Here is a 19,403-nt window from a genome sequence, read left to right on the forward strand (position 1 = left end):
ATATCATGCTACCTCACCACCACCATATCATACTCCATCAACAAAAATTCCCAAATCAACTTACAACTATGCTTAACAATCATCAACATTTATGATTCTTAGGTCTTGGAAATGCATGCTTTCTTGACGCTAGTGCTGTCTAAGAATTATAGAATGAGATCACCTTCTGTACCAGCCAACACAATACCTAATAAGGAATGATTACATGCTTTCTTGAACACATTATTTATCAAAGATATTTTAATATCATTTTTTTATTTTTACTTTTTACAAATTATTTATTTTATTTTTGTTTTTATAATACTTTAAATAATATTTTTTTACTAAAGTATTATATTTTACCCATATTTCATATCTTGGTCCCATTTTTTTAAGATTCTCCATGTAATCTTTTTTGTATAACTTTATCGTTAGTGTTTGCAATTAGTGATGGTTTGACATCGTCGCTAGAAAAAAAAAATGACTACATTGATGCTCTTTTAATTAAAAATAATAATAAATAGTTGGATAAAAAGGTAATTAAGAAAAATACAATAATTGTAGCTTTAAAATAACAATAATGAATTGTAAAGGAAAAGATACTATTAAAAGGAAAATAAATACTACTTTAATATTTTGTCTATACAAAATGTTCCTTTTTAGTTATTCAAAGAGATATTCTTATGTAGGAAACACCTAATGTCTCACTCTTCCACATAATGAATAAAAAAATTAATAAGTGATAAAATATAAAGAAAAAATATTTTTCATTTATATTAGCTTTAATTTGATTTCTTCTATTAAGAAAATAATATAATTAATTTTCTTTGATAAAAATTTAATCTTATAAAGATGTGTTAAATAAAAAAAAATAAGGAAATGATATAATAAAAAAAATACATAGAAAATATATTTATAAAACTTCTGATTTAGTTAGTTACTTATTTTATCTACATAAACAAAAGATAATAAGAAAAATTGAATTTTTTAATCGTTTAAAATATATTCATAAGATCAAATCTTCATTAAAAAAATTTAATTATATCATTTCTTATCAGGAGAAAGCAAATTAAGGATAATAAATGAAGTACACTTTTCTTTATATTTCATCACTTGTCATTTTTCTATTAGTTGTACATAAAAATAAAGTGTTAAGTACCTACATAAGAATATCTCCTTCAAAAATAAATTATCTCATCATGGTTTCTCTTCAACGATAGTACAAGTACACCACCTTCGAATTAAGTTAGCTAGTATTTAACATTTATTTTCTTACGAGAATAATTTTTCTTTAAGAACATTTTTAATGAGTGAAATTTAAGTAATTTAGTTTGATTTTTTTTTTTTATCTTATGTTAGTTGATCTTTAGAGTGTCAAATTGTAATTATACAAATCATGTATATTTTATTTCAATAATATAATTTTAAGCAATTATAAATTATTTTTTAAAATAATCCTTAAATAATAAAAAATACTTTTTTACTCATAAAAAATGTTGCTTAATTTTAAAGAATCCAATATGACACATAAATAATCTCTAAATAAAAACAACTCATTAAACAACATGAAAATGTTCAAAATAAATTCTTCCACAAATTATAATTAACTTAATTAAAAATAGAAAATAATCAGTGATAACAGAGGACATTCGAACTAAGTTAGCTTCATGATAACAACTACTACTTCCCCAATAATACAATAAACCATATCCCTATGATTGCACCCTCCCCCCTTCCAATTGCATTTTTTCTTTCCCCAATCTTTGCATCCAATATATAAGATGGGCCAATTTAATGGTTAATTATTATTATTATTATTAATGCGTACATTTAATAAGTTGAAGAAAGTGGCGATGATGCCGTACCCCAAAAACACGAACGAGGAAGCCAAAGCCAACAAAGCCAGAAAACCCAAACCACCACCGAGTTTCGTTTCTCGTTTCACCACCACTTTCTCCTCGATGGCGCGAAAACCCCTTCTGAAGCAAACCCTAGCTACGCTCTTTCTCTTCTTCGTGCTTTATGCAATCTTCAACGCCTTCTTCCACCCCACCGATTCCTCCGCCTTCGACGCCGCCGCCACCTTCTCCTCCGCCTCCTCTGTCCTCCTCTCCGCTGGCACCACCAAATCCTTATACGTCAAGGTTTTCCTCTACGATCTCCCGCGAAGGTTCACCTCCGGCGTCATCCACCACCACACGCTTGCGCGTGGTAGTGGTGGTGTTGGTGGCAGCGCCTCACGCGCCACCCCCGATGACGTGGCGGATGCGCTAAAGTACCCCGGGCACCAGCATATGGCGGAGTGGTACCTCTTCGCGGATCTCTCCCGAGCCGAGTCCGAACGTGCAGGCTCGGGCTCGCCAGTGGTTCGGGTCGCGGATCCCGAAGAAGCAGATTTGTTCTTCGTTCCGTTCTTCTCATCGCTGAGTCTCATCGTGAACCCGGTTCGACCGCCAGGGTCGAATTCCGGTTTGGAGAAACCGGTTTACAGCGACGAGGAGAATCAGGAGGCGCTGGTGGAGTGGCTGGAGAAGCAGGAGTATTGGAAGAGGAACAATGGGAGGGATCACGTGATTGTGGCTTCTGATCCAAATGCGATGTACCGAGTCATCGATCGGGTCAGAAACGCTGTATTGCTTGTTTCGGATTTCGGGAGGTTGAGACCCGACCAGGGATCGCTGGTGAAGGATGTGGTTGTGCCCTACTCGCACCGGATCAGAACGTACCCGGGTGATGTCGGTGTTGAAGATCGTAAAACCTTGTTGTTTTTCATGGGGAATCGGTACCGGAAAGAGGTATTGTATTGTATTCTTTTTGTGATGAACATGGATTTCAATTGAGACGTTTGATATGATTGAATTGTTGATGTGAAGTTGTTTGATATTCTGTTGCTCACTCAGTGAGCCAGAAAACCTTTCGATTGAGGGCAATTGTGGGAAAATGTGGCTGATGAGGCCGCAATTGCGGTCGTGATGTGATTGCGGAGTGACAATATATCTTGATGTTGCGAACCGCAATTTTAAACCATGATTGCGGTCATGGTTGTGCTTTTGTTGTCTTGCGATCCTTGACATTGTGGGAAATTGTGAATGAATGCGGCTTGTGCCGCCGCAATTGTGGTGGCAGAGAGCCTAAAAATCTTGACATTGCAGCCACAATTGCGGTCGTGGATTTTTTAAAATCTTGGTTCTGCTATGGAAAAAATAATATTTTTGCTTGTGTGTTTACAATAAGGTAAACCAAGATTCGAATCCCTATAGGAGAAAGTGTCCACATTAGTGTCCGATAATGTCTCAAACAGTACCTCAGATAGCATTGTCTCTGGAGGAGGATTTACGTGGGTAACCTTAAAAATTTAAACTGATACGTATTCTTTGCTTGGGTAATGTTGCTCTTTCTGGTGGTCAGTCTTGTATACAGTGTAGTGCCTCTAGCACTCTATATCTATTAATAAATTTTCCCCTTGTATTTTTATTAAAACATTTGAGCATCATGTTGTGAGTGTTGTTTTCCTTGCACGTGCTTAAATAGCCAGAATATTGGCCTTTGATTTGGACGAATTATTCTTCTTGTTGTATTGATTCCTTTTTGTCCTTATCTGTTTTATAGGGAGGGAAAATTCGTGATTTACTCTTTCAAATTCTAGAAAATGAAAAGGATGTCATAATAAAGCATGGAGCACAATCCAGAGAGAGTCGGCGGGCAGCTTCACATGGAATGCATACATCAAAGTTCTGTTTACATCCGGCAGGAGATACTCCATCAGCCTGCCGACTGTTTGATGCTATAGTTAGCTTGTGCATTCCAGTGATTGTCAGTGATAATATCGAGTTGCCTTTTGAAGACACTATAGACTACAGAAAGATTGCTGTATTTGTAGAAACTTCTTCAGCTATAAAGCCAGGACATTTGCTCTCAAAATTGAGAGCAGTGACCCCAGATAGAGTCTTGGAATATCAGAAAAAACTAAAGGAGGTTAGTAGTGCTGGCATAATTTATTTTTGCAATAAACTCTTGGGGTGCTATTACTACTTTTGTCTTTCACTCCACCTGTTGCATTTTTTAATCTTTTAGAAAGTATGACAGAATCACTATATAGAATGATATTTGGTGGACTTTGATTGACATTGCTACTTATAGCCAGTAGCCCAATAGTAACAAGTCCCTTCATGGTCTTTTAACTGAAGTAATTAATTGTTAATTTTCATTAATAAGAGTGTGCTAATTTCTCATTGTTTATGCTAAGTGAGATCCATGGTGATTGGCATTTTCATGATTTATTAAACTAGATCTTCAATAGTTAATTTGAATTAGGCAATTAGTGCAGTAGATTCTCATTGCTTCTCTCCTGTATATTATTTATGCCGCCCTTGAATCCTTTCATTCCGATGTGTTTGGGTTGCATACAGTGGTGCTTTCTCCCAGTTGCTCAAGTATAAACTATAGAAGGTCCTAGAAAGTAGAGCATTCTTATATATATATATATATATATATTCCGTATTTGTTTTTCCTGGCATTAATTTAGTTTATCTGGTTTCAGGTTAAGCGATATTTTGAATACGAAGAACCCGATGGAGCGATAAATGAGATTTGGCGCCAAGTTTCGAAAAAACTACCCCTTATTAAATTGATGATTAACCGTGAGAAAAGGCTGTTTGGAAAGGAAGTGGAGTGCTCTTGCGTATGTACAAACCAGACTGCAGTTATTAGAACCCTATAGCACTTATCCCTCTATCAAGTTTGGCATTCCATGAAATCTGTGGCTCACTCAGTTTTGTGAGGACATTTCAAGGTGATGAGTACATTTAAATCAGGGATAATGATAGTTGTGAATATGGTTTCTCTCATATTTCACATATGGGTGACTTGACGATAATCTCATTCTACTCAGCAACTAATTCCCCAACAAAATGCGTATTGAGATATGCAAAAGAAGTTATTACCTTAGAAATCTTTCCATGTTCTGCGAGGCTTGACTCAAATCAGGTATATCTCGAGGCTGTGCAATGCATAGCTTGTCACCTGTCATGCCCTACGAGTATAATACCCAATACGTTCTGTTGTAGATTCCAATATGCCCCATATAAGTTTACGCATTGAGACCTAGACTAGGAGGGAGAAATTACATTATACCGTGATTGAATTGTACAGGGTGAGAATAAAGTTATTATTGTTATTCTTAGATCATAAGATAGTCTCTTTCTTTCTTCTTATCATTGATAGGGCAAGTCAAAACAATGGTGAATGATAGGTTGTTGCTTCCGCACTTCTCAAGTTGTTTCCTTCACTCTTTCTGGAATGTTTTTCTTTTTTTCTTTTACCTTCCGGAATGTAAAATTAGTCAAAAAAAGGAGTACATACATTCCGGAATGTATGTAATTTTACATTCTGGGTTAACCATTCGGGAAGGTAAAAGGCAGTGCAGGAAGCAATAGCCCAATGCGCTACCGCTGCTATAACTTGATGAGATAATCAGCTTTGCGGACTTTTCCTATTTGTGGTGCTTATGATGAGGCAGATGAGATAATCTCGCTATAGTTCAAACGAATTATATGAAATTTTGCAAACTGAATTAGTTATCTATCATAATATCAGGTAATTTGTTTTTGGAATTTAAAATGTCACGTAAGCAAACGTGGTAAATTGCTTGAAGGGTATGGAGTGTTAGTACGTAAACCATGTAAATTGAGTCAGTGGGTGGAATTTTGGAAGGGAAGAGATGGGAGAATAAATAAACATTAGGATATTTAAATTAACTTATCATTGTTTTTATTTTAAAATTTTATTAATTTTAAAAATATTTAGGTTTAAATGTCTTGAGTCTTTGATAAATTAATACATTTTATTTTGGTTTCTTAATAAAAAAAAAAATTAAAGTTGTCCGGTTTCGCAACGAAAGTTCTTACTGACACCAATGGCGAGTAGTTCCTACCAACCATTCAAAACCCAACTCAATATTCACAAACACATGAATGAAGAGTGAGTAGTGTAGTGTGCACCTAACAAGAGAGAAAGAAGCAATCGCTGCCATGTTTCCTTTCCCAGTGAAGTTGAAAATTGAGATCAATCAATTTTTTATTATTTTATCTTTCATCATTTTGTAGAGCGAATTCTGTGTTGAAGGGCCTTCCTTATTGATTGTAAAAGAACAATCTTGGCCATTGAAATTGGTGGGCCATGCTTGTGATTGCCTATCATATTCTCCGGTTCTCAATGTTTTGACTATATATTTAGAACCACAAGACAAAAAATTAGAGAAGAAGAAGAAAAATGGCAAATTTTGTTCTACAGTTTCCAAATACTTTGAGGAGTTTCGCTGTGTCTGCTTCCTCCAACTCCAACGGTGCACTACTCCCCCTATTTCTTTTTGTCAATTAAAAATTGTATATATTTCTCTCTCTCTCTCTCTCTCTCTCTCTCTCTCTCAATCTCAAATCATTTATCTTAATAGCTTATAAAAAATGATTTATTTTTAATATTTAGGAGCTCCTCCTGGTGGTTCTGGAAGCAGTAGTGGTGGGGGTGGGGGCCCTGTAATATTGGAACTTCCTCTAGATAAGATCAGAAGGCCTTTGATGAGGACCAGAGCAAATGATCAAAACAAAGTTCTGGAATTAATGGATAGTATCAAGGAAATTGGTCTTCAAGTGCCTGTAACCACTTGCTCCCTTTTGCTGATTTATTTTTAAAATCTCTGCATTGCTTTTGGAGTTTATGTGCTGTTTCTGCTATGTTGGGTTTGCCCTTTGCTGGGTTTATGAGAAAATGAAAGTAGGTATAGGCTTTTATGTATCATGAGGATCCCATTGGATGTAGTTTGAATTGGAGTATGAGCTGAAATTGTTGCTTTCTTTGGTCTTCAAGCTTTGTCTGTTGAAAAGATATGGTCTGAGAGTACAAAAAAATATGAAAACACACAACCTAAAATGATTTTTATGGATTTGTTGGAACCATTTTTCAGTGGAAGTTGGAATGACAATATCTGTGCTGCATTCCACACTGTTAATTGGCTATTATCTGTGCCAATTATGATAGTGAAGCCACTTTTGGAAATGTCAAGAGAAAACTTATGTTGTCTCTAACATGAGTGCTTTCTAAATAAAAAGAACGGCGAAAGTGGCTGTTAGGTAGATATTTGCATGTTATAACTATGCAAGTGGGTGGTAGAGCTTCATTTCCTCATCCTGAGCACTCTCAGGGTCAATCATTTGCATTGATATAATGCAAAAAGAAAGGGGAAAATGTAATCATATTCGAGTGATTATTGAATATGAAAATGTTTTCCTATATGAAAATTCCTATAAGAGATAAGAGTTTCATATTTCGTTGAATAAGTTTTCAAGGTGTCTCTCTCTCTCTGTAGTATGCCCATGATTAAAAGAACATCCATTAGGAGTTGAGTCGTAGAGCCTTTAGGAGTTTCCAAGGTACCTCTCTTCTTCAAGAAAACACTAAGAATTTTTTAGGAGTTGAGCCATAGATGCATAAATTCATTGTTACAGCCATTCCTTTAATACCATATATTTGTCACTGATGGTTCATTGCAACAACCAAGGCACATTTAGATGCCAATTCTTATAACTTTTGATTAATTGGTCCTTTATGATGATAAGTTGATACAGTGGATACTGTATTATAAGGCATCTACTTTGTATGAGACTACTTTCGCCAGATTAAGACCAAGAAAATAAAAATAACACTTCAATGATTTGTGATTAATCTTGTTTGGCTTCACACTAGACACTACCATATTAAGCACCGATTCAATTTATTGGCTTACAGCACTTTTATATTGATATTGAGGATAGAAGCATTTATTATATGATGGAAATCAATACAGCACGGGTTATTATCTATTATCCGTTTTGGTACGAGAATGGAAAATAGTAGATAACCTATGTATTATAGATTGTTATAAATCATTTTTGTATATGGGTTTTAGGTACCCCTTGTGCCTATTTAATATATTGCTTTTTGCTGACAAAAAAAAAGAAAGCACCGATTCAATTTAGTGGACAATTAGAGAGGTTGCATCCCTTATAATGTATTTTGAGTGAAATTGTGAATAGTTTTGTTATAAACACCTAGAAATATGGAACAAGAAATCAAAGCTTGGCTAATTTTTTAGTGCAATTATTCTGAAGAAAATGGGGAAAGCATTGTGTGTGCATGCAACCAAAATTTATCACTAGTTACAGATGGCATGCCTTTGCAGATTACAACATCATTATAATTATGCTGATTATTTTTGTTTGGTTTATACTTCTATATAATTATTCTATGATGGGTGCATACAGCTTAGCACAATTAAGTACCACCGTAAGGTTTTTGAGCCTCTGAGGCAGAAAATAATAAGCATGTGTCTTAATGAGGGACATTTTTTTGTTGTTGCTTTAATGTCCATAATTGATGGTATAAGAACATCTTTTGAAATATTAGTTTGTTATGATTTTCTTGCATTTTATGTTTTAAAACTTACAATTCCTCCTTTTTTCTTATTAAACAAATTTCTGATTCATCAAGATATATTCCTGTGGCTAATTCAAGTTCCTTTTAAGTGATACAGATTGATGTCCTCGAGGTTGATGGAGTCTATTATGGTATGTGTTTTTTTTGGATTGTGTATGGAATCTTATAATTATTATTACATAACTTGGTCATGCTCATAGCTAAAAAACAGTAAAATCAGAAACTTGAAGGACTTGAAAGATCTACCATGATGGACTAACTTGTTTTCAAGATCCATCCATGCCTTCTCACTGTGGAAAATCAATATGTCCTTTATCTTTGGTTTGTAGGTTTCTCCGGCTGTCACCGCTATGAGGCTCATCAGCGCCTTGGACTCCCCACCATCCGTTGCAAAATACGCCGGGGTACAAAAGAGACTTTAAGGTTAGTTAAGATGTTCTGTTAACTCTTTTGTAAAGTATAGGTGACTCAGATTCATATTCTCAGCCGATTGATTTTCGTTTCACATTTTGCAGGCATCATCTGCGCTAAACATGTCATCATTTTATCATTCAAAGTTGGTACATGGCAATTAGTAATGACAGGACACAGGGGTGTCCTTCTTCCCAATGCATTGTGATTCCAATGGACAGTGTATGATATCATGAGTGTCCTATAGTTGCTTGTGTATATATATCAAGAAGAAAATGTTTCCTCTCAATGACCAAAGAGGACAGTGAACTATTACTACTGGAAAGATTGAAAATTCATAATCTGATTTCTCTGACTCTTGTGCTAGTTTTGTTGTATCTGTTTTTGGCTTCCTGAAGTTCTTTGTAGGAAAGCACTATTCTTCTAGTCAGAATTTGGTCTCCTCCATCGTACTTTGCATACAACCCAAAAAGGAAAAGAAAGTTAGGGAGAAAAAACATCATCAAGCTCCAAAAATGGCCAAGTTAATCATCTTGATCTTCATGCAAACCAGAATCAAAGTACTTTTCTTCGTTGCCTTACGTAAAAGCTAAAACAAACAACAACGTTGTAAAATATTTAGCTAAAAAGTTTCCAAACTGTAAAGGCCATGAGGTCAAGTATTAGCATCTACTGCCGAAAGAAATCCTTATTCAAGTTTATTAAAGCAAATTTCTGTGAGATCTGTACTCTTACACCAATTGTTAAGAAAATGCAATCAAGAATGCATTTGATAACACTATTGGGAAATACCAACAGAAGTTTTCCTCTCAATGTAATTGAGATAGGTTACAAAAAAACAAAGAGAACTAGGCAAGTAGAACATGTCAAGGGACCCGTAAGTCACTTAAACTTTCACTGTAACAATAATGGAATTACAAACTTCATCCTTGGATGTGTCTCTGAACAATTACAATAACAATGCATCTTTAATGTGTAAATAAAAATCTCACAAATTGACTCATTATTTTTCTCTCAAACAACTTTCATTGAGGTTTTCTCTATTTTATTTTATTTCACTCTCTTTCAATATAATTATTAGAATCTCAATTCTTTGGGTGGTTTTACTTCTATTGAAGAAGGCCTCTATTTATAGAAGGATTGCATCAAGTGTAATTTGTTACTTATTAATTTTAAAATGTTCGAGTCTTGTAGATGGAAAATCGTGATTAGGAGGAGAAAATCTCACTAAAGGTGATCAACAATGTTCTCCAATAAAGATTAATTATTGACAAAGTCAGTAAATACTTCGTACAAATAACATGATTAAAAAAAAAGACAACCAAAAATTCTCCTCCTCTAGCCAAAAGGGAAATATCCTTATATTAGTTTGGGATTGTTGTTAGACCTGCAACTTCCTTACAAGATTCTAACTTTTCTTTAGTTAGGGCTTTTGTCATCATAGTGTGTTGTTGTTTTGGAGTGAACTTTATTGACTTGTCATAGTTTACTTTTCAACATATCCCAGATTCAATGGTACCTCACATTAATGTGTTTTGACCATGGATGGAATTAATGTCAAGTTTTTGTTGAGATGATTTGTTTTGACTATTGCAATGGAGAATAAAGCTTCTTTATTATGAATTCTTGTAGGGACTTCTTTATCTACATGATCTCATCACAACCTTGAATGATTAGGATGTATTTGCTTTTGTGATGTTTAAAGCAATGCATTTTTGTAGTCATTATTGCCATGCGATAGGTCCCCTACAAAAGTAATCAAATATTCTTTTATAAATTTCTTAAATCAACATCCCCTACCACATATGCATTTGAATACCTAAGAAACATTAAATTTCCGTTGTCAAGTGGCAATTCCCCTTCAATATTTTAGTATGCATTTCAAAACATTTTAATGCTTCTTTCTTGGGTTTGATAGGAATATGCTCATAGCTTTTACAACATAAGAAATGTCTGACTTTGTACAAACCATTGCATATGTATGGCTTCCCATTGTAAAAGAATAGAACAATCATTGCTTCTTTTTCTTCTTTATTCTTTGGACATTATGTCTTATTGTATTTGAAATGAACAAGTACGGAGCATGCACAAGTTTAACATTATGCATGTCAAACCTTTCAAGAACTTTTCAATATAGTCTTCTTGTGACATCCACTACATTTTTCTAGGGTGATCTCTGAGGATCTTCATTCAAGAATCTTCTTTACTACACCCATATCTTTTCTAGCAAAATATTTTTTTCAATCCTTCTTGAGAGTGCCTATCTTAGTCGTATCTTTTCCAACAATCAACATATGACAAAAGTATGATAAATTTATCATTCTCATAGTTATTCGCGAAAAACATAATGGGCTGCTAACATCCTTTTGAAATTATGCTTGGTTGCTATGAGATTGAACTTGTTATACTATTGTATTAGAGCTTAGTGCATAGGCTATCAAGACTTTTCTTCAAGGAGCACACAAGGTGTTCTTGGTTTGGTTTTATGAAACCTTTAGGTTGCTCATAACACAATGATTTGCTTTATTCCACCTATTCCTAGGGTTATTGTGATGGTTACGTCTCCCTTAGCTAAGAGTTAATTTCCTTTTTTGATGAAGGGTTATGGCAATTTTTCTTCTCTTGCATTGGATGTTAATTCCACATTAAGAATTTTTTGGTGCATAGTTGGAGCCCTGTTGTGTTTTATTTTTAGACTGTCATTTATGTCATGATAAATAACATTGACTTTTTCCTTTTTCTTGAAAGTGTCCCAAGGCATGTCTTCATTACCTTTGGTGGTAGATTCATTGATCCTTTTTGGAAGGACCTCCCAGGGATTTTAGCCTCCATTTGTTGATCCATTGTTGAATTTTAAGGTTGAAGTTGGCCTCATACAGTTAGATCTTGAATTAACACCTCAGAAATTTTTTGAGGTTGAATTGTTATCTCATCTAACAGGGGGTTAAGAGGAGGAAAGCCACCAAGGTAGGTATATGTAGTGTTTGTGGTCAATAAACTTGGTACATACTTGCAAGGACCTTAGAAAATCATTATTTGATGTCCTAATTGTGACCCCTAGCAAGTAGGTTGTAACTTGTAACTCTCTATGACATTATATTTTTTTCTTTCATGTGGCATTATATTTAGTCAATCAATTTTAAACACAAAAATATAAATGCTTATAATGAATAAAAAAATGAGTGAAAACTTTATTTCAATTAAATAAATAAAATCAATGTCAACATAAAACATAACAACAAACAAGGAATGAATTAAAATTAAATAATTTTTATAATTTTCCGTGGTTGTGTCATGTCTAGTTGTCACACTAAGCTATGTCCATGTACATAAGAAGTATATTTAGAGTCATTTGTGTTTAGAGATAATAATGAATTAAATAATTTTTAATTTCTTAAAAATAAATATTTTTTTATAAATTTCTATACACTCTTTATTCTTTTTCTTTGTTTTTACCTTCTCTCTATTTTCTCTCACACAAGGTATATATTCTTAAAATTAAATAATTTTATAATTTATGATAGTTATATCATGTCTAGTTGTTAGTGGACTACGTCCATGTGTAATAAAAATGCATTTTAGATTCACTTGTGTTTAGAGATAAGAATGAATTAAATATTTTTAAAAATTAAATAATTTTTCTATACATTTTTTATCCTTTTCTCTTCTCTTTACTTTCTCTCACACAAGGTATATATTTTTAAAATTAAATATTTTTTTAATTTCTCATGGTTGTGTGTCGTGTCTAGTTGTTAATGGGCTATGTCCATGTATAGTAGAAGTGCATTTAGAGCTTTTTGTGTTTAGAGATAAGAATGAATTAAATAATTTTTAAATTTTTTTATAATTTTTCTATATATTATTTATTATTTTTTCTCTTTTTCTCTGCATTCTCTCACATAGGTGTATATTCTTAAAATCAAATAATTTTTATAATTTGTCGTGTCTGGTTGTCAGTGTGGGCTACATCCATGTACAATAGAAGTGCATTTAGAGTCACTTATGTTTAGAGATAAAAATGAATTAAATAATTTTTAAATTTCTTAAAATTAAATAACTCTTATAATTTTTCTGTATTTTTTTTTATCTATTTCTCTCTTTTTATCTTCTCTCTATATTTTCTCACATATGATATATATTCTTAAAATTAAATAATTTTATAATTTCTCGTGGTTGTGTCATGTCTAGTTATCAGTGGGTTACGTTCATGTATAGTAGAAGTACATTTAAAGTCACCTGTGTTTAAAGATAAAAATAAATTAAATAATTTTTAAATTTCTTAAAATTAAATATCTTTATATAATTTTTCTATGTACTCTTTATCATATTCTCTTTTTTATCTTTTTTTTTTTACTTTCTCTCACACAGACTATTAAAATTAAATAAATTTTATAATTTCTCATGGTTGTGTTATGTCTAGTTGTCATTGAGGTAAGTCCATATTTTTTAGAAGTGCATATATGACCACTTGGATTTAGAGATAAGAATGAATTAAATAATTTTTGTATATTTTTTTACATACTCTTTATCATTTTCTCTTTTTATCTTCTCTCCACTTTCTCAAGCACAAGATATATATTCTTAAAATTAAATCATTTTTATAATTTCTCGTGGTTTGTGTTGTGTCTAGTTGTGAGTGGGTTAAGTCCAAACATATTAGAAGTGCATTTAAAGTCACTTGTATTTAGAGATAAAAATGAATTAAATAATTTAAAATTTCTTAAAATTAAATAATTTTTATAGTTTTTCATATATTCTTTATCATTTTCTCTTCTCTCTACTTTCTCCCACACTAGGTTTAATTCCTTAAAATTAAATAAGTTTTATAGTTTTTCGTGATTATGGTGTATCCAGTTGTTAGTGGGTTACATTCATGTACATCATAAATACATTTAGAGTCTCTTGTATTTAGAGATAAGAATGTATTAAATAATTTTTAAAAATTTTAAAATTAAATATATCTAGTTTTAATTTTTCTATGAAAAAAAAAATGGAAAGCCAGATGATTTTTAAGTTGTTTAATAGAAGAAAAATGAAAATAAAGACAAAAGATATGCCCCCTCCCCCTCTCTCTACGTATAGTGACCACTACAACGAAAATAGTAACAATTGAATGATAAGTTATGCACAAGGAGAATAAAAAAAATGTTTTGCTCGTAGAATATTACAAACAATTGCCAAATAATATCAAATGCAAACCAAAGTAATACTAGTAAAAGAGATGTCCATCAAATCATAAATCACAATACAAATCCATTAGAAAAGACAGAAGCCCAACACAAACACAACAAAGTATACCTCAAACTCAACGGGAAAAAAATTCATACTCATCAAATACCACATATGCTTCTAAGTATAAAAAGCCAACTTGAGTAAGCCTCAAAATAAGAGTGTGATCTAGACATATTAAAATCTTCATTTTCTTAATGGATGATGTTCATTTGGAGTGTACCAGATAAACAAAATTTACTTCATTTTTTTCTAATTTGGAAAATAAAGTAAAATTGATGTGGATCATTGAGTGAATCCGAAGCTCAAGAATTGTTTAACTAGGTAAATGAAGACTTTTACTTTTCAACTTTTTTCAATATTATCCAAAAAAAAAAAATAATACCGGCCTAAACCAGCAAATCTTTCATTTTCTCTTGTTAACCACTCTTCATTATTTCTTTATCTCATAAATCAATCTAATTAAATACAATGTCAAATTAATTATTTTCAATTTTTAATTTACTTTTTTTTCTTAAATTTGAAATACTTATTTAATTATTTAAATCAACCATACATACTTTTATAATTTAAATATTTTTAGGATAAATATCCAATTTTAGTCTTCGAAAATGAGACCGTGACAAATTGAATTTTTGAAAGATGAAAATTTTAAATTTAATTTATTTATAAAAAGTGTGACTAACAATTTATCCTATTGTTAAATATGTAAGAATATTTTATTATTAAGTTATGATGTTTAAAGATTATTTTGAATAATAAGTTATATTTTTCTTAAAAATCAATTTAATGTTAAGTTATAAAATTAATGGATTGATTTGTAAATAAATTATCTTTAGGTCAATTCATCATGCTTTTTGGATAGACTAAATTTAATTTTAAATATTTTGGAGACACTAATTTATCATCATCTCATATTTTTATGTATTTACATTTGAGAATAAAATCATCTAAATCAAAATCATTCTTATACCAGGACTATCCGCTACCCAGTGGATGAAGCTGAACTTGTGGAAAAAAATTTAATTTAATCCCCGCAAAATATATTATTGAGAGGGGTGATGAATATTAAGTTAGAATAAAGGATCCGAACGTTTGGGGGGGGGGGGGGGGGGGGTTTTGAGAAGGGTTTTACATTTTATTCGTTCTCCGGTGAAACAGAAACAGAGAGAGAGAGTGAGAAAAAACGAAACGATGGAGGGAGGAGTCTCCTACGCGCGCATGCCTCGTGTCAAAATCCGCGAGCTGAAGGACGACTACGCCAAGTTCGAGCTCCGCGACACCGACGCGAGTATAGCCAACGCGCTGCGGCGCGTGATGATCGCGGAGGTGCCGACGGTCGCCATCGACCTCGTGGAGATCGAGGTCAACTCGTCGGTGCTCAACGACGAGTTCATCGCGCACAGGCTCGGCCTCATTCCCCTCACGAGCGAGCGCGCCATGTCCATGCGCTTCTCACGTGACTGCGATGCCTGCGACGGTGACGGACAGTGCGAGTTTTGCTCCGTCGAGTTTCATCTTAGGGTAAAGTGCATGACCGATCAGACCCTCGATGTTACGAGCAAGGATCTCTACAGTTCTGACCCTACTGTGAGTCCCGTTGATTTCTCTGACCCCTCTGCCACTGACTCCCCAGACAACAACAGGTGCGTTTCTTCAACCTTTTTTTTAAGGAAAACCTACTTTTTTTTTTAAATGGGTTTTTGTCGATTTCAACCGGGTATTTGGTTTTTTCAAATGGGTCGTCATCGATTTCAATTGGGTATTTGGTTTTTTCCAATGGGTCGTCACCGATTTCCACTGTGTATTTGGTTTTTTCTAATGGGTATTCATCGATTTCAACTGGGTCTTCTTCGTTTTCAACTAGGTATTTGACCTTTTAATATGGGCATTCTTTGTTTTCAACTGGGTATTTGGTTTTTTGAAATGGGTATTTGTTTTTTTTTTCTCGAATGGGTGTTCTTTCTTTTCAATTGGGCATTGTTTTCTTTTTTTCTTATGGATGTTCTTTGTTTTCAACTGTGTATTCAGAGGGATTATCATTGTGAAGTTGAGACGCGGACAAGAGCTGAAGCTGAGAGCGATTGCTAGGAAGGGGATTGGGAAGGATCATGCTAAATGGTCACCTGCTGCAACTGTCACTTTCATGTATGAACCAGAGATTCATATAAATGAGGATTTGATGGAGACCTTGACTCTGGAAGAGAAAAGGGAATGGGTTGACAGTAGTCCAACCCGTGTCTTTGAAATTGATCCAGTGACACAACAGGTTCGGTTTTTATCGTTTGTACTCTTATGATTTTGGTTATGCATTTTTAACTAGTGTTATCTGATCCATATTTTGTGCAGAATGAATGAATAATTACCTAGCCTCTCTTCTTCTGGGTTTGATGATTAAATGGTAGTTTGATTAATTACTGGTGCGGTGGTGCATATATTACTTTTTGGAATTTATCTTAACATTTGCATGTCAATTACTTTTCTTGCGATTTTATGCTAATCCCTAATCCTGAACATTGTATGTCTCTTTAACCTTTTGGATTGAAGTGGAGTAGAAAGTGAAATTAGAGGTATACTGTTTTATGTGTTCAATGATGGACATTAGTAATTTGATGTTTTGAATGCATAATTCTTGTGAACAAAGTAAGCAATCTTAGAGATTGGTTTTTTAGTTGTTTATAGAAACAGCCTCTAAGATAGGCTTTACAGTATCACATTGAGAGTGCACATGCAGTAAAACTAAGAGACAACTATTCTTCATATTTTGGTTGTGGCCACCTGGAAAATATTATATCTCCTTCCAGAGAATAAGCATTAGAGTGATAATGTTTTGTAAAGTTCCAGGTTTATCTTGGAGTAAGGATGCTATTCAAATATACATGACCTTAGCACTTGCATATCCCTTAAACTTTATGCCTTTTCTCATTAATCTTTTTGAGTCAGAGGGAAGTTGTTTTAGGTAGCCTTCATCAATCCTAATCTCACGGTAATGTAGCCTCCATCACTTGGAATCTCAAGGTAGTTTAAAAGCAAAATTCTTCTGTCAACCCTGAAAATCGGGGAAAGTGAACAACCACATACACAATAATTGTGGAAGGTCTTTACAACCACTTGTACTTGATTCTGGATAAGACTTTACATAACTCAAGCGTTTATTAATAGTGTGCTAGCAGAGAATTGATTTGTGGTGCGTTTTACCTTTGTGGTTGTCGTAGCTGCAATCCGTCCCAAAAAGCAGTCGTTTGCTGCCCTATAGTGCCCCCTTTGTTGAGGACTTTTTCAAAAAATCCTTGTTTTACCCTTGAAACAGTTCCCTCTTGGGGAATTTTATAGGTCAAAGTTGACATTGCCACTCTTTATCAGAACGTTCGAAAGAACTAACACAAGGGATCCCACGCTTCTCATCTATTCTGTTTGAGACCCACTTTGTGACCTACATCCTCACCCTATTTTGTGCCACCGGAACCACCCATCTTCAGTGATTTTCCAGTGACACCTACCCTTCACTCCTTTTCTCTGTTCTTCTGAATCCCAAACACACTTGATATCCTCTATAAGGTTGGCCCACCAAAAAAACCATGGCTAGAATGAATGTGAAGGATTTATGCATCAAGATCGATCAGGTCATAAAACTATCAATTTCATAATGAAGTTTGAGATACAAAGAAATTTACAGTAATTAAGACATTAGTATCAAGGTTTGCAATCCAGCTCATGATGGTGGGTGTATAGCATATCCGGGAACATCAAGAATTCTGAAAATGATGTCTGATCTACCTGGCTGATTCTGTTAACCAGTTAGTGATATACATATTTTTGTCTATTTTGGAATGTTGTATGTGATACTTAATAGTGGTACCTGGTAGTTAATACCCTTTTATAGGTTCTATTATGTACTGTCCGATATACATTGGATGTATAGCATATCCGGGGACATCAAGAGTTCTTAAAATGATGTCTGATCTACCTGGCTGATTCTGTCAACCACTTAGTGGTGTACATATTTTTTTTCTATTTTGAAATGTTGATACCTGGTAGTTAATACCCTTTTATAGGTTCTATTATGTATTGTCCAATACACAATACACATTTGATTACGAGTCCTTTAATATATATTATGTATTATTGAACAAAAATATTAAATTTTGCTACCCTTCAAAATCAAATGTGTTGTCTCGATGTCATGAGTCATTCTTTGATATATTATGTATTGTTGTGAACAAAAGTATTAAATTTGCTACCCTTCAAAATCAGATGGTGTTGTCTTTAGGTAATTTATCATACTATGTATTTTGGCTTTTATTAGGTCATGGTGGTTGATGCTGAGGCATACACATATGATGACGAGGTGCTTAAGAAAGCAGAAGCTATGGGCAAGCCTGGGCTTGTAGAAATCATTGCGAGGCAGGATAGCTTCATATTCACTGTTGAGTCTACCGGAGCAGTTAAAGCTTCTCAATTGGTTCTAAATGCCATAGAAATTCTCAAGCAGAAGTTGGATGCTGTGCGGCTATCTGAAGATACAGTGGAGGCCGATGATCAGTTTGGTGAGCTAGGTGCACATATGCGAGGAGGTTGATTAATTTCTGTTAGAAGGATATCAGACTTGTTTCCCAGAACTTGTTTCTTGTCTTTAACTGAATACCTGCAGAATGTATTAACTTGTTGAGCCAAGGATGCTAATTAGTAATTACATTGATTACCATTTGAAGATAGATAGCTATCTTTCACATTTATATTACTTAGCTTGCCAGAAACAGTGGCTACCATATGATTTTATTTTTTTTAATCACACAAACAGTAGCTCTATCCTCCTCATATCATCTGTGGCTTGGGGAGAGGGATATGATTAAACGGATTAAGTAGTTTTCCCAAAGAGTTAGGATCACTTAGGCTGTGAAGCTTTTAGAATATTTTACCGAGTATTTATCATGTTTGTTTTCTTTTTTGTTTATAATGGTCAAAAGGGATAACTCATTGGTTTGTGAACAAATGAAAAAAGTAACGTGATCTTTCTATTACAAGGAGAGGCCAAATTGCAGTTTTTGAAGTCTTAAATTGAATCGCAACTACAATTACGACCATTTTCTTTTTATCGACAGCTGTTGGCGATTATGGCCATATCGGTAAGTTTCCCTAGGCCATAATCTGTAAGTTTTCCTACAACTGTAGTAATTGCAAGGAAAGAACATGGCGCGTTTAATGAGTTATTAAGACAAGATGGACTAGAAAAGTAGCTTGTGTCCAGACCGTGTGAGAATTCAGCTTCAGTAAACTTACGATTTAGTGCCCGAGATTAATTCGCTAATTCTATA

The 19,403-nt window shown here is 33.7% G+C and overlaps 3 protein-coding genes across 3 annotated transcripts; all 3 read left to right on the top strand.

The window, feature by feature from the left end:
• The first annotated feature begins 1,744 nt into the window (after positions 1-1,744).
• Positions 1,745-5,299, top strand: LOC114403752 (probable arabinosyltransferase ARAD1). The gene is made up of 3 exons (XM_028366898.1): positions 1,745-2,774; positions 3,589-3,954; positions 4,520-5,299. Exons 1-3 carry the CDS (start codon positions 1,800-1,802, stop codon positions 4,697-4,699), a joined length of 1,521 nt encoding a protein of 506 aa, XP_028222699.1. The 5' UTR covers positions 1,745-1,799; the 3' UTR covers positions 4,700-5,299.
• Positions 5,300-5,850: 551 nt separating this feature from the next.
• On the top strand, positions 5,851-9,225 carry LOC114403855 (sulfiredoxin, chloroplastic/mitochondrial). The gene is made up of 5 exons (XM_028367051.1): positions 5,851-6,322; positions 6,463-6,632; positions 8,546-8,579; positions 8,778-8,871; positions 8,964-9,225. Exons 1-5 carry the CDS (start codon positions 6,250-6,252, stop codon positions 8,977-8,979), a joined length of 387 nt encoding a protein of 128 aa, XP_028222852.1. The 5' UTR covers positions 5,851-6,249; the 3' UTR covers positions 8,980-9,225.
• Positions 9,226-15,181: 5,956 nt separating this feature from the next.
• Positions 15,182-18,795, top strand: LOC114403643 (DNA-directed RNA polymerases II, IV and V subunit 3-like). Its single transcript, XM_028366737.1, has 3 exons — positions 15,182-15,734; positions 16,120-16,357; positions 18,395-18,795. Exons 1-3 carry the CDS (start codon positions 15,283-15,285, stop codon positions 18,665-18,667), a joined length of 963 nt encoding a protein of 320 aa, XP_028222538.1. The 5' UTR covers positions 15,182-15,282; the 3' UTR covers positions 18,668-18,795.
• Positions 18,796-19,403: the final 608 nt, after the last annotated feature.

This window comes from Glycine soja, chromosome 20, assembly GCF_004193775.1.
Source record: "Glycine soja cultivar W05 chromosome 20, ASM419377v2, whole genome shotgun sequence".
NCBI lineage: Eukaryota > Viridiplantae > Streptophyta > Magnoliopsida > Fabales > Fabaceae > Glycine > Glycine soja.